Source organism: Nomia melanderi, chromosome 8 (assembly GCF_051020985.1).
Source record: "Nomia melanderi isolate GNS246 chromosome 8, iyNomMela1, whole genome shotgun sequence".
NCBI lineage: Eukaryota > Metazoa > Arthropoda > Insecta > Hymenoptera > Halictidae > Nomia > Nomia melanderi.
Genome location: NC_135006.1, coordinates 16,902,189 through 16,918,200, shown reverse-complemented (window position 1 = coordinate 16,918,200; position 16,012 = coordinate 16,902,189). Strand labels below are relative to the sequence as shown.

Below are 16,012 nucleotides of genomic sequence, written 5' to 3'. Positions count from 1 at the left end.
TGACGACGTATCCGTTGCGCGAATAATAAACTGGCGATATTATCTGGGCGAGTTTTACAAGTGCACGGTCACACTCGCGACTCGACCGCTTCATTGAATCAAACCGCGACCGGTGCGCTCGACGGCGAATTAGCATGAGGGCTAATTAGGAGTTGCTGGTAAATAGAATTACAATGATTGCGGCACGGCGAGTTCGTTTAACGCTAGAACTACCGTACCAGTCGGAATGACTGCTTCCGATTTTTCTGTTTGGCAATTATCGATATCCTCGAAGCGTCGAATGTTCGAAATGATTTTGAAAATAGTTTCATTTCAGTACTATAACGGACGCCTGGAGAAACTGGAAATAATCTATTGTTACAGTTTTATAGGAATTGCATTTTACGTTCGTTTCGATGGTTCAGAGTGACTGTTCCTCCAGGAAACTTCCTCGATGGCAAGTGACAGTTCGGGGAGGCCTCGCTGCTGAGGGTAGAAACACGGTCATTCATAAAAATTCTAATAGCAGTGGAAAATACAGGTTGGCTAGTGAAATTAGAGATAAAGATAGGATAAAGAAGGTTGAACTGGGCTAACTAACGCGGAGAAACTTCTTTTTCCCATGAAACGTTAATATTTCATAAACCGCTGAGGGTGTTCCCGGCTCGCTCGCGCCGCTCTGAAAAATATCGCGTAAAAAACCGGCCTCGCAGCGCGACCTGACCGTCCCACGAATCCGAAACAGCGCGGCCCCGTCCCCGACACTTTCCGCGCTCCGTGTAAAGAAAGTTCGGCTTGTTGCGCGGCAGTTTCTCTTACAAATACCCGGTGCCTTCCAGCGGCGCGACCCGCCGGATGCGGCATTCACACAGTTTCCGTGATATCGCCGGATGAGATTATCCTCGGCGAACACTCTGCGAAAACCTCCCGCGTTAGGAAATTTCAGCCGGGAGACTGAATCTCGTCTAATTGGCAGCGTCCGGTAGTAATTGCGGACCGCCTTAATTTACGGGGCGATATTAACGCTGCCGCGGCCGCGACTATCGACTCATCTGTACAGAGTAATTTTGGAGAAAATTTAATGGCGGATCGGAGTAACGGACGGCCCGCCCGTCTGTGCCGGCCGGGCTCTCATATGCATTTCGTTCCCTCCCGTATAGTTTTATCGTGCAACTCTTACTGATACGATCTCGGCGCTAACGCGCAGCATTCGTGGCGTTTCCGGAGAAAATTAAATGGAGGACCCGTACGCCCCGCGTGCTTACCGGCCACGCCAAATAATTACTTTCATTTAGAAAGAGGAGACGTTCCAACCTTCCCCGAGGAGATCCTTGGGAAGTTTCCTTTGTCAATATTTCGGTAATGGGGAACGATGATTGAAACGTATCGCGGATCATCGTATCGGATCGCTCTGAATACCGGCTCGCATTCTTTCCTCCGTATTAAGAGATTCCCGTGGAAAAAACGCGTCGAAATCCGCAGTCCAATTATTAGAGTTACCTGCGTAATTAACCGGCGTTCCCCGAAAACACTCCACATCCCGTTTTTCCAGCTAATTCTCTTGGAACCCATCGAAGTCCGGTTTTTACCGGGCCGTCGCTTCTGTACACGAAGCCCGGTTTAAATTAACGTTACCTCATTCGAATTCAACCGAATAAGGTAAAAAGCGAGGAGGCGGGTTAAACACCTCGCGCACAAACGGCCACGCGAATCTCGCAAGTTCCGAGTGGCTCGCGCGGAACGCGCCGCCGGTCCTCGCAGTTTCAATTTCGCTCTGTTGCTCTCTCGCAGGGCTCCCGAACCTCGTCCCGTTCTTTCCGCCGAATTTTCGCGCGTCGCCGTCGGAATTAACGATCAGCGAGCACGGTTCACGGGAAAGCCGGCTGCTCCGTGCCGCGGAGCACGCTGCCGCGCGCCGTTTCGCCTCCGTCGCGCGACGATATTGCGACGATTCGCCGGCGTTCCTTCGGCGCGCGACGATTATCGCGGAAAGATTGCGTTCGAGGAAGATTTCATCGTTGCGTCCCGGGACTCGTTCATCGTGCCGCGCGTCCCGACGCCTTAATTAATTGAAATTTCCCCGTTGAACCGCTCCGGGGAGAGCCGCGTCGGCCTTTTCGCCCCGCCGTTCGAGGAACGGGGGAGCGTAACGCTCTTGTTTAGCAGGTTCGGTTAATCTTTCGCCGGGACGTGCGGATAAAAAGATTGCTTCTGTAGCCGGCGCCCGGGCCGCCGAGGAATTTAGCGAGTCGCGGATGTAATTTTTATTCATTCTCCGCGGGAGCTTAACGCCGGAACCCGGGGAAAGGGGATCCGCGCTGCTTCGACCGCGTCTTTCGCGATATTGCGCTCCGTTCCGTGTATTTTCGTTGCCGCGTGTCTACCACGGTTGGCTCCGAAATTTTCTAAGTCGCAGCCGAACTTTCGCACGCTTCCGAACTCTCTACTATCGTCCTTTAACGCCGCACCGAGCAGACAAATTGACTTTTTCAAATTCCTCTATAGAAACCGCAAGAGTGCTTCTATTGAGATTCCTATTCGCTTAGTATTGAATTTAGGTGCTGAACTATTTCTCCGGTGATGTCTCTGAGAAGCACCTAACAATTGCCAAAAGAAGGGATCAAAGTAAATTCTGATCAGAACGGAATACAAAGAGCAACGGTACCGAAAGATGTTTAATCGAATGGTCTTTTACTAATCGAATTCTATGCGTTTTCCTACTCAAGTCCCAACAGTTTCCCGACGAAAATTCCAAATTCCGAATTCTCTGAAGCCCAGTTATTCTTCGGTTCCCAGAGATTTCAATACTCCGACATTTTGAATAACCCATCCCTGATGGAAACGCGACGAACGAGGGCGAAAGAACCAAGCGAAAATTCCGCTTTGAAGGCTTTTGTTCGGCCGTCGCGCTCGAATCAATTCGCGAACTTATTATTCGCCGGCGCAGATATCGGGCACCGTCGCAAGCGTGTTCCCGATCCCCCGCCGGTTGCCGTTTATCGGGCACGGAGGGGTGGTTACGCGACACTGTTGCGGCGCGCATTATTCGTTATTTATCGAAGGGGTTGCGGCAGCCCGACAGCGGCGCGACCGCGCCGTAATTATCGGGCTCGAAATCGGTGCTACCTTATTCCAGCTGTGCGGCCTTTTAACCTCGCGGTCCGACCAATGTCCTGTCCGCAGCCAAGATCTTCCTCCTCGGTTCCTGAATCGTTCGACGATTTATGCGCTCGCCGCGCTCCTTGCTCTCCGCCTTTCTAGCCGAACGGATCGCTATTTTAGCTGACGCTGGAACCGGCCGCCGCTCAATACGATTAATATGTACTGCTTCTAAAGGTTGTAACGATAAATTCCGACGATAAATTCGCCTCGGTAGGAAACGGAAACGAGAGACAACAATTGGGAACACCGATTAATCGGGCAATGTAGGAATTGATGTAAATGAACGAGAGAAAATGCAGAATTCTTAATCAACTTCTGGAGCCAGTTATTCGGCTAGTCTACGGTCGACTTTCAGTTTTCAATCGCGAAGGACAGTTTGTTTACCATTCGGCGCGAATCGCGAGTACTTTCGTAGTTACGGAGTGTTCAGAATTTTCGACACGAGTATCTCTGGTGCATCTCAAATGTGCTTCGATGAAAAGCGAAACGAACTCGCGGTGCAAGTGAAACCGCGCGATTCGCGCTGGCAGCGAATGCGTTAAGATGGTAGGAAGTTTGCGGTTCCTCCAGTTTCATTTAGGAAATCGCTACGATATAACCGCGCGCGCGAAACTACAAAAACCGGTTCTCTATCCTCCGTGCGACCCAACTGACTCGCTTCTCGTTCGAACGCTTTATTCGCGTCTCGGGTCATCGGTCATTGCTCTTGTTTTATAACGCAGTTCACCTTTCCATTAAATTCTAAAATGTTGGGATATGAACTCTAAATGTTAAATTTGAATGACTCCTAATTACATGTGGATTGCACTGGATGCCAAAACGCAATTCGACGCGAATAGAACGCGGAATCAAAGAGCGAGCGCAATTTCAATTAAAACTCGGTATGATAAATATATTAATACCCGCTGACTCTAATGTAGGTTCTTAACCCACGGGTCGCGAGCCAAAATTGGGTACTTCGTTACCATCATCGGGTGACGAACTATTTTCAATACAGTACATACGGAAACCGTTCATTATTCTTAAATAGGATCATCAACGACAATTAAAAAGTTAAATCTGCGATTTCATTCAACGAGCCGCTCAGAAGCTGACACAGTTAAATTGACATTATCCGATTCCTCGAAATTTCAACGAAATAAATAATATTCTTTCTATTGAAGTGTCTAGAATTTTTAGCGTAGATTAAGGTATTTTTAAGAAGAGTGGATGTAAGAATGAGTGTGAGTGAAGGACAGGCTGTAAAAGGGTCGAGGGAAAGTGGTCTGCGCAACGTCACGGACCCAAGACTGCAGGGTCAGCTTTCCAGGGGTGCACCCGAGTGTTTGCGACGATTGCGAGTGAGAAGAATGCTTGTGGGGAGAGAATGATTTTTGGGAGAGAATGTAAGAGAGTTGCGGAAAGAGTCGTGTGTTGGCCTCCGTGGCATTGAGTTGTTCTCACGTGTTGTCCGTGTTGTTTCCATATTGTATTGAATACATATATTTATTCCTAGCTCTCGATTACTCAAGATCCTTTTCATTATCTATACCATAGTAACACTGTAATATTAAATCCTCCGCAGTCCGTCGATACGTGGAATATTTCAATAAAATAGTCTCTTAAGCCCTCGGTTACTGTTGCGTGCTTGAAAAAACTTGGTTTCGGTATACTGTTGGCGCTCATGGGCGCTCGTGAAACGTTATTGACGATAATTGCAGCGAAACTCGCTTAGATTAGACGCAAGTGAATGATTCAACGATTACAGCTTCCGTTAGTCGTGTATTGTATAGACGTGAGTAGCTTAGATTGATTTAGTGTAATTTGATTCACTGCCTTCATGGTTTGAATAGACTTCCTTCGAAATACGAATATTTCCATATTGTATTAAATACATATATCCATTCCTAGTCCTTGATTACCCAAGATCCACTCGTTCGCCATGTATAATATAGTAACACTATACTATTATTAACGGATTTACTCGTTGCTTCTTTTCTGCCAGCGCAGAAAGCCCCTCTCCGTATCGCTTCGGAACACGTACAATAATTTCAGGCACCGAGGCATTAATTTCCTCAACCTCTCTTTCCCGGTCTCGACCGCACTGGCTTCCGGCCGGCTCAAATTCTCCTGGAATCGCAAAACCTAATTGTTCCCCTTCGTTCGAGCTGCGAGCGAAAACAGTTATACAAACCGGCGATCCAACTGACGGGTACAAATGGACGAACCCTTTCCCCGAACCAGCTGCAACGATACCTCGAGTTCGCCCCATTGTCCGCGTAGGAACGCCGGCCCCGGTAATATCGACGCGCGATATCGGCCACTTTCCCGTTGGAAAAAATGCCGGTCCGCCCCAGGACTCCATTGCCCGTCGGATTAATCGCGGATCCCTCGGTCCGTCCCGGCGAACGGTCGACGACGACGCGTACGAAAATTTTCAATTACGCGCATTTCGGTCGGCGTGGCGCGCGTGACACGCCGCGGGAGAGGTCGGGGACGAGGTCAGAGGACAGAGGACGTCGAAAGGGGGCCGGGACGTAGCTGGACGGAGCCGGGCCGGGGGCAGGAACGGGGAGGCTGGCGACGCGACGGTTTCGGGAGGGTATGGGTTCGGCGTAGAGACAATAGTAGGCGGACAAAAGCGTGATATACGGCGACCCCCGGAGCAGTGGTATTAAAATCATATTTTTAAGCCCTCCATCGTACACCCCGGAGCGGCGTGCTGCTCCTCGCCGCTGCCAGCCCTGCTCCCTCGCCCCGCGCCGGACCGCAAAATGGCGGTGGACGGGTGGCGTCTCTGCGCTGGTCTCACGACGCTTCTGGATTTAATTGGATTCGTCGGCCGTAATTAATGTACCCCGATCGGTACCGGTCGCGGAAAGGTGTTCGTTTCGGGCTGTCGATTTCTTTCCGCCGGCTGCGAAGCACGATCCTCCGGTGTGTTCCAGCTGGATTCGAGGGGAATCGTTTGTTCCACCGAATCTCTCGTAGGAAGCTTTGTAATCCGTTCCGGACGAATTAGTAGCGGTGCTTTACTTTTCTGTATGGTTGTCAAAGTTAGAGGCAGGTGATCGAGCTGCCGTTGGGTTGAAGCTAATGGATGGACTGTGTTTAACGCGTTCAACTCGTGGACCACTGGTGGCTCACAGTATTCACCACAGTATCTTTAAGAACTCGCACAACTACTCAGATTCTGATGATTGTTACTATAACGCGAAAAGTAAAGAAGCGCTGCCAGATGAATAAAGAACTTATCGTTTAATCCGAACATAGAGACTTCGAGAAAATGCGCCGAGTTGAACGTGTCAACTACCGAGCATTCGATACGGTTGACACGCGATCTCTATGGAAATTGTGACAATAGATTTTCAGTGTCTTCGGGTATTCGTTGTACGAATGTTCAATGCTTTTAGGGTATCGATAACTGCGACACAAGAGAACTGAATTTCATGGACAGAAGTTTATCCTCTATTCGCAAAGACCGGATACTTACCTGTCGCTGCTGGCGATGACATTTTTGGGTAAAACGAGTTTGCAGCTGAAACATGCTTAACACGTTCAACCCGGCGTGAACCACCGGTGGTCCGCACAAGTAAAACATTTTTCTACGTACTACTTCGCTGCGTTTTTACCTTCACCGCAGTATTTTTAAGAACTCGCACAGCTATCCAGACTCCGATGATTGTTACCGAAAACGTGAAAAGTGCTGAAGTAAAGAAGCGCTGCCAGATAATTGGCAACTTATCATTTTGTGTATAGAAGCTTCGAAAAAATGCCGGTTGAACGTGTTGAATACAAGGGCACCGAATCGTTCTCGATGGCTACTAGTTCGTAGGTAATTGGCTAACTCGCTAGAGCCGCGTTCATCGATTATTTTGGAGAGTCCCTAAGCAACGAGAGCGACGGAAGGGTTGAAAGGTGTTTGCGCAGGGCGGCCTTTTAAGTTCTAAGGCCGTTGGGGAGTGGCGACCCCACGCACCCGAGCTAAATAAGACCTCCGGGATCTCGGAGGGTTTGACTGACAGATTTGCTCCCTTCTGGCCTCATCCCGGGGCTAGATTTGATCGAGTTTGTTCCTCCCCGATTCCCGTTCTCCTCTGTCTTCCGATTGCCACCCCTCTGGGCGCGGGGCGCGCTCTCAAAGTTGTTTCGCGAGCAACGTTTAAGCCTGGGCTTGAAAACTGTCGCGATATCGATTTCGGTTCAGGCGGTCGCGAAGAAGAATCGAAATTTCCATTGCATCCGGCCTCGTGTTCGTAACGTTATTACATTAGATTACGTATCGGTTCGAATACAATTATTAAATGGATTCTCGTAAGACAATGGATCTCTCGAGGTTTCATAATAAATAAAGCGAACGTCTTACCACTGTATATTACCAGCTATAATTGAAAGCTTGATTAATTAGTATCAATATTCCATTATATTAGAGGAAATGGCATTCACATCCGGTGAAACCCGTTAAAACCATTGTTCCGGTACGGTGACATAGATTAAGTCCATCTATAACACATTATTTCATTTACTAGAAACTCGGTTGTATAACACGTCCGGTCTAATATGAAATCTACAAGTTAACGGTTATAAGAGCGGTATACAGGGTGACACATAAATCGGCGCTATAACTCGTATAATCTAGAATCCATGTTTACCCTGAGACTCACCGGAAACAATGCCGTTTAAATGTGTCCGCGAAATCTTCCATAGTTCGGAACCGTGATTTTCGGAAGAGTTTCGAGCGCCGGCCGAAAAGTTTCCGGTGTTCGCGTCGTTCCGCGGGAACTAGGGCGTCTCTTAATCGAAGAGGGATCGGCGAAACGAGAGAATCTGATCTGGCCGACAACCCCTCGGGTCGGCAACGAAGTTTTTTCCCGCGGCGCGTCCCACCCCGAGCTTTTATAAATTTTCGATTATGCTAAACGATACTTTAACGGTCTCCCGAGATCATTTCGGATCGTTCCGCCGAGTGGATTTGCCCGCTACAGGGCGTCTTCCTCACCCTCCGACCGGGAACACGATGGGGAGACTCGTTACGAATGTGGCTCCGAGGAAAAATGATTTTCCGCGGTCGTTTATAGATTTTATCGCGCGATTCGATCTCTGCTAGCAATGAAGCCGCTCCGACCTTTGCGAGGCGCCGTGGTCGCTGAGTCATTATCGAGATCGATCGACTCGGTTTTTCCCTTAACGACCGACCGGCGACTTACCGGTCCTCTATTTAGCGCTCGATTATTGCCCGTTAATCGAGACCCGATCGCTAACCCTTTGCACTCGAGAGTCGACTCTCGGTCACCGTTTCGTTTGATGCGGTAGAATCAGAAACTTCATTCGACGCGCCTAATCCGTTGTCCTACGATTTCTTTCGCAATTCCGCTGGACGAAACTACTTTGTCGTTAACGATTCGTTCGAGAAGGAAAACGCTTCTTTGGAAAGTCAAGGATTGATACGGGAACAGTAACGTTTAATTTCTATTAAGCGAATAACGTTTATATCCGTAGAATCCGTTTAAAATTTCCACGTAGTATTAGAAGATACGGGGTTGTGAACTGCGTGTAACGCATCGATAAGCGAAATATTGAAATAAACTAGCTTACGATAATCATCGTCGCCGGTAAACTCGCGAAGGATCGATACTCTCTCTCTCGGCAGCGTATTTTAGTGTCGCGCGAATTGGAATTGCCAGGGATGAATGAGCGGAAGATCGTTTTCTTGGACAGTTAAACAGTTTATTCAGATCGAAACTTTACGTAGTATATACATATGAGTTAGTAGACGATATGGAGTTCTGATATGAAATCACCTATACAGTGAACTTAAAATATAGTCGTCGATTTACACGGACCTCGCGTCATGCTGATTATGTACATTCATTTGTCTCTAAGTTCGTTTCCGCGTTTCCGACAATGGCGCTCACACACAGGACACACACGTGCACACGCGCGTCGTTCGTTCGCCTCGCCGGAAGTTCCCCGTCGCTATCGGATCCCCTTTCGCGGACAAACGAAACGGAGGGACACCGAAAAACGACGGAGAAACGAGTCGTCTCGGGTTCTCGGCGCGAACTGTCTCGAGCCAAGCTTCCTCCAGCGGTGGCCACCGGGAACCGAGACATCAGAGATCTCTGGTTCGCTGCACACGCGTGGCAGATTAATCCGGATGTCGATCCGTGAAGCGTTAACCCTCGCGCTAGCAACCGAAACGTCTGACTTCCATCGAACCGCCTCGATATCGGCGAGTGTTCGCGCAAACGTCCCTTTCCGAAATCAACGCGCAACGTAGAAACGTTCGAGAAACAGAGATTCCAAGCAGCTTTCACGTATTTCGATGACGTAAAGACGAACGTCTGCCATTTGACGGCTGGCAGGTATTTTTATAGTTTCCATTAACGACGTGCAACCGTAGCGGCGAACAGTAAATGTTAAATAAGACGAGAAGATATGTACGAGAGGATGAGATGATATGTAGAACCGACCATTTAGACCCACATTTCTCGTGTCAGCCGTCTAATGACAGACGGATTATATTCGGGTATCCAGTTGCTAACGCAAGGCTCCGTCCTCGTTCGTTCGTCTCATCAGCGGAAAATTTCGGCGTCGCGCCGAGAACTCCCTCCCGGCGTGCGCGCATGCCTCTCCGAGAAGGTTAGGTGAGTCCGATCGGGATCGCGATCGACCCCGGCACGTGGTTACGATTAGGCTGAAGTCGTTTCCGTGGACGTGAGGAAAAGCGGTGATCGCGTCGATCAGGTCGCTTCTTGCCGCGGGTTGGCGTCGCGGGTTCAGCTCGCGGACCGTGAGTACACAACATGTTTCGATAGAAAAAAGTGTTTCCCTTATTCTTTTCCCATTTAATTCGGATTCGTGAAGCGTCCTCTAAATTCTACGTTGCGGCGAGAGTCGAATTCTAATCAGCGAAGATCGTTTGTCCGTCGAGCGTGTTCTGGGAAAGCAACGACCTGACAACGTCGCCCGTTTTTCGACGAGAAACCGAACGATCGCCTCGCTGCGCCTCGCTCCGGATCGTTCCGTTTCTCGCTCGGACGTGATCCCGCGGCTCGCGTGGATTCTTCCAACGATACATACTTATGTACAACGATACGACATTAACTAACGAGCAACGACTTTTGTTTTTGTGTTTTTTTTTTCTTTAGCTTACCATTGGTTTCTGTTTACTTGTTTTTTTTTTTACTTTTCTCCCGTCTTCCCCCCCTCTCTCTCTCTCTTTCTCTCTCTCTCTCTCTCTCTCTCTCGCAGTTTTCGTTTACGCTATTTCCTTAGTCTCGCCATCTTTTCGCTTGGAATGTATACCGAAAGAAACACTTCGACACTCGGCTCGACGATCCGGGCCGCGACGATCGTCGCTGTCTGCGTCGCGGCGCGGGACGTGTCGCGCATACGATAAGTTAACGTTTTATCCCCCTTTTCCGATCTGAAATTCTTCTCGCGCTCTCCGCGCGCCTCTCTCCTCTCTCGGATCCCGAGCCGACATCGAACCGAGGCGAGGGAGAGAGACGGCGCGAGCCGGAGCGTCTCGGGCGAAGTTCGCGTCACTTCATTCTCCTAGGAATATACTTTGCCACCCCTTTTTTTTTCACTCCCAGTTTCGCCGTCAAGCTTCATGACTTCGTCGCGAAGCGTCACGTGGAAGCCCGGTTTTTCTGACCTTATAAATTGAATTTCTCACCCGAGTGTAAAGGTTTCTCTCGAGTCTGCCCGCCGCCGCGCTCTTCCCCCCGCTCCCCGGCCCCGAATCGAATGAAATTAGGGGGGGCAGTCGCGGCGACGGTGATTCGTTCGTTTCCAACCTCCGAGAGATTCGGATCACCGGGCGCTATGAACACGTACGTACATTTATTTACACCGATACTCGTGCTCGTCTTCGCGTCAACTGTCCTCGCGACGGTTCCGCTCGATTCCTCGCGCTTCGACGCGTTGACGCCGGCGTGTACCGTTGGCGACTCACAGTTTCGCGTCACGTCGGACGCGTACTATCGAATATGCAGGTATCTGAATTGGATCGGTAGGTAGAAGACATTGCCGTGTAGTTAAAAATTCATTTACTTATCGATAACCTCATTGCCGGTATAGCGGAGAATTCGTTCGCTTACCGATCGTTTCGAGAGCATCAGCGAACGATTCGAATGATCTCGCCGCCGGATGGGCGAGGACGCAAACAGCGCCAGCGTCGACGCGTTAAGCAGCGACTTGCTCGCGTTTATTGTCGATTCTTGCTTGAGAAACGCGCCCCGATCCTCTTTCGATCAGCGGAATCCGGCAACCGTTCGCTCGATCCCTTGCTTCGCGGTTCAACCGGGGATCCTCGCGCTGGTACACACTTTTACGGGCCGGTCTCGTGGAAATTAGAATCGACAGGGAACTCCTTTACCCGATTAAAGCTTCCCGTCCATCTCGAACAAGGCGAAAGTCTCGTTAAAGTCCGTTCAACTTTCCCCGGCGCGGAGTTTTAGAATTTAACGGATAAGAGTATTATTCAGTTAGCGCGAACCAAAGGGAAATATCATTTAACACTGGAACTAACGAGCAGTAAAATTGACTCTTACGCGCGCTCCTCGAAAAATGGTTGCGAGCGGGTTCATCGGGGTTCCTCGTCTACCTTACTCCGGGTATATCTAAATCGATCCGTTTCGTTCCTCGCGGACGCATCCTTTCCGATAATCCCGAGAGAGCAGTCGCTCGAAACGCGTTGTTTCGGCGTTGTCCAACTCTTAAGTAGTTCCAACGTCAACGATCCCATTCAATTTTCATGGGAAACTTCCGCGAGGTCGCCCGGAAGCAAGAGACTCGCCGATCGAAGAGGTCAAAAACGCCACAACCCGCAGACACTAGTCTCAGAAAGTCTCTCTCCGCCGAGAAGATTTTTTCCGGCGGCTGATTGATCGGCCCCGAAACTGCGTTTCACGCGGCGGCTAACGGCTCGGCGGAGTAGCGTGGCATTGTCTTCTCATCCCCTAACTTCCCTCCTCCTCCTCCTCCTCCTCCGCCACCTTCTTCTTCTTCTCCTCTCGCGGCTCGTTCCTCGCCACCGCTCCTTTCCGCCGTGTATTTTCCAGCGGTTCCTCCATCCATCTTCATTCGAGCAACCGGAACACCGAGGAACCAGGACGGAGGGGTTGGGAGTGGGACGAGGGTGAGTCGTCGGAGCATCTTTTCTTTTTCCTTAGGCTGAGACGCGGGTTTATTTACGTCCGTTCCAATTCGCCGACCGGCGAATCGGCAATAGTCGGCGGAGCTGCCTCCGAGATTCCACCCCCTTCCCCTATCGCGTCGCCTTCGTTCCGCCCCCGACCGAGCCGCGAAGCAGCTAATATTCCCCGGCGATGGCCCGATAAGAATTCGATGGCCGGCGCGCGACGTTGCCCGCCGATAGTCGCGTCTTCTCTATATATTACTGGAAACTGTCGCCATTTGTTCCGGATTTTTCCCGGCGAAATTTTCATGGACGGCTCCCGGTGCTGCTCGCGAACTTGAATCACGTACCTCGGGGGAAGAGATATATATTCGTCGGAGGGCCGGGGGGGTGGTGGGGGTCGATGATCGCCGGATCGAGAGAACCGGTGGCGAGGGGAAAGTTTCAGCGCGAGTCCGAGGACGGAGAGGAGACGACGCGGCGCGTCCTCGTCGCGGGAAACTCGAGAGCCGGCAAGTTTCCACCTAATTCTCCGCCGGGCCGGTTCTTCTTCCCTTTCCGTTCCCCCTCCGAGGAAAACAGCGTTCCCCGGGGACGCCGCGAGGGAAACGCTTTCGACACAATTTGCTCGGAGGATTTTTTCCGTGAAGTTTCCGCGACTAACGCGACGCTCGTTCGCCTCCCGGCCGGGACAGCGGCGGTTGGCTGGCTCGTTGGTCGTCTCGCGCGGTCGTGGGGCTGCTGGATTGTCTGTGGAGCCGTCGTCGGCTCGGCTCTCGGTCGTTGGTCTCGCAATTGACTCGTTCGAAGGGATTCCGCGGGAGCTGGAGCTCGAAACTCGCCGGTCCTCGTCGTCGTTCCGGGCTGGATGCTCAGCCACCGAAGGCGGGCGAAAGGTGTCGCCGGTTAGGCGACGCTGCAGGCTCTGCAGTCTGGGATCGGCTGTCTAGACGCAACTCTCGGGCAGCCTGTTCGCCATCAATCGCCGTTTGATGGCTTCCCCGTCCAGGCACTCGCCGGCCACGACGACGCCTTGGCCGGACCCCATCACGACACCTTGGCTGCCGCCTAGAACCATCCCCTGGCCGCCGCCGCCGCCGCCGCCGCCCACCATCATCCCCGTCATGGGCATGCTCTGTAAACTGGGTATCGTGCTCCTCGATGGTAACCTCAGCTCCGTCGGTCTTCCGGTGAATTTGTGGCAGAGCTCGTCTATGCTCGGCGTAGGGCCGGGCGTGACCCAGTGTCCCGGGGGATATCCACCTGGATAACTCGGCGGGCTCACTTCCACGAGGTTACCTTCTGCAACATTCAACCGGAGGGGAATTCTTTTGGGGATTCGTTGGGCACGTTATGAAGCGAAACGCGCTGGCGGCCCTCTCTCGCCCGTGACAATTAGCCGGCCTCCAACTCGTGCTCGCCTTTTTCTCGCTAGCCGCTTTTCAACCCTCGCGAGTCCATTCGGAGTTTCGCGTTGCGCGAGTTCGTCATTATGCGCGCACCGAGAATGGATTAGGTTGTCTTCTAATTGGACGACGAAATCGTTGCGTCGTCGAACTACGTGACTCGGACGAAAGTAAATTCCAGTCGGGTTCGTCGGTTGGCAGCGATTCGCGCGCGAACGCGTCGGGATAGGTTTCAAAGTGATAACTAGACCGATCTTCGTGCAATTATAGAGAAGTAACCGTGTAAGATAGACAAGCAAACGACTACAGCTGATTTTCAGAGTACACAATCAGCTTATTCGTCGGTCGGTCGCAACGATCTTGCCTCACGACATCCAATTAGAACGCAGCCTGAAAATTCCATTGTTCACTGAATAGAAGGGAGGTTGCTCGTTCCGTTCATCTATCGCGAAAACAGCGGCGGTCGGTAAATACACTTTAAAAGCCGACTTTTTGTAGTACCCTCCCCGGACTGCGCGAGCCAGTACCCGTAACGATCGAAACCCGATATTTAGCAGAAAGTTATTAATAAAGAAGTAACGGCGGCTCGTCGACGCGAAACGACGAAAGACTTTCCCGAGTTGCGGGGCGCTCGCGCGATGTTCGCGACGGCAATATTCCGAGCGGGTACTTCCAACGATACCTTAGCGAAGAACTTCTCTTTTTCCTTTCTTTTTTTTTTTATTCAGAAGCACGCGCTCCGTAATCGATCCCAAGCCGGCGTTCATCCGCTCGAGTGCACTTCGCGTTCGAGAGAAGGACACAATGGGGGAGCGAGTCGCCGCAAAAATAGAGACGGGGGCCATGGCTGCGGAAGATACAAGTAGAACCTCGATTCAATCATCCGAAAATCGGTTGCTCGAGTATCGTTAATTCACGTCCATTAGCCACGGTAACACCAGTTCGTTCGGGTACATCGGACACGCGGTTCGTTTCATTAATTTGCTAGATCGGAGAAGCGACGCTGAATTTCTCATCGAAATTATAACGAACGTTAAACACGAATCGGTTCTCGTTCGCGAGATTTCCAGGAATTTTCAGTGAATCGTAATTCCGTTCTCGGAATTAGAATGCATCAATGCTTTGTACCGAATTTATTTACATCGACGAACAAAACACCGTCGACTGCACGTTGCACACGGTACCGAGGCATCAATATTTCAGGCAGAAGGAATAAACAAAAAATCATTTTTCATACAGAACACGTTACAACGCAGCGCTGGAATATTCGAAGAATTCGATTATCCCACCGCCGCGAGCCCAATTAATCCCTGTAATCGAGGTTCTACCGTAGTTAGGAATATTCCCGGAAACCGGAGCCACCCCGCATCGTTTTCCGTTTTCTGTTCGGCCGATGCGCGCGATTGCAGCGGCGGCCGAGCAGGGGCCAGGTCGCGACCGCGGACGATCGCATCGGTTTCGTTCCGCTCCGGAGCGGACGCGATCGCGCGCCGAGGCCGCCCCGACGGAAAATGCTTTTACAGCGTATCTCCCGCGCGTTGCTTCGATCCCTTTTGTTGCGATGAAATATGGCGGCCGCGGCCCCGGCGTAAGCCGCGGTAATTGAATGGAATCTACACGCGGCCGATCTACAAATAGAATTTCGCGATTAGATTAATTACGCGGCCGCTGTAACGTTTTCTCTATAATAACGTTTCTCGTTCGAGAGTTCATATTCGCTTAACCCCTTCTACCCTCCACCCTCCCTCCCTCCCTCCCATCGCCCCAACCAGCCGGGCGCGCTTGTTTTTCTCGTTCCCGTCGAATCGGTTTCTATGAACGCGCGACGCGATTGTTCGCGAACCGGGGCGAGCTCGTGAAACGCGCCGACAAACCGTTCTGGTCGTCTGCGATTGTAAATATGTTGCACGATTGTTTGAGCACGAATAGTCGCGGCGGTGCGCCGAATTAAATTAAAGCGTCCTTTGAACGTGAAGGGGTTGAAATCCTCGACAACGTTGGCTTATCTCTTCAACCGGCGAAGTGGTGGTTCCGAGAGAACTTTTTATCCGTTTGTGAACTGGCTTGTTTTGGAAGCATTGAAAAAAGGGACATACTGGAAACTACATCGATCTTTTCTCGAACTCTTTCATTGCGACTTTCGATTTTAGTGCCGAGTAACGAACCGCATTCTTCTCGAGTTCGATTCTCAACATAATTCCATCGTTCAACCCCTGCGTTTCTTCTCCCCTCTCGCCAGCGGATTATCAATTGCCAAGGAACGAAGAAAAATTCCCCATTCGCGTCCGCGTGTACTTCGAAGCGCGATGGATAACAAAGCGACGACACGAACTCGACG

The 16,012-nt window shown here is 50.9% G+C and overlaps 1 protein-coding gene across 1 annotated transcript in view; it reads right to left on the bottom strand.

Moving 5' to 3' along the window:
• Positions 1–8,837: 8,837 nt before the first annotated feature.
• Positions 8,838–16,012, bottom strand: part of LOC116433075 (kin of IRRE-like protein 1) — a 319,687-nt gene continuing 312,512 nt past the window's right edge. Inside the window, exon 14 of the mRNA XM_076369792.1 lies at positions 8,838–13,570. Within this exon, the coding sequence (XP_076225907.1) occupies positions 13,215–13,570 (356 nt within the window). The 3' untranslated portion in view covers positions 8,838–13,214. The remainder of the gene's footprint in view (positions 13,571–16,012) is intronic.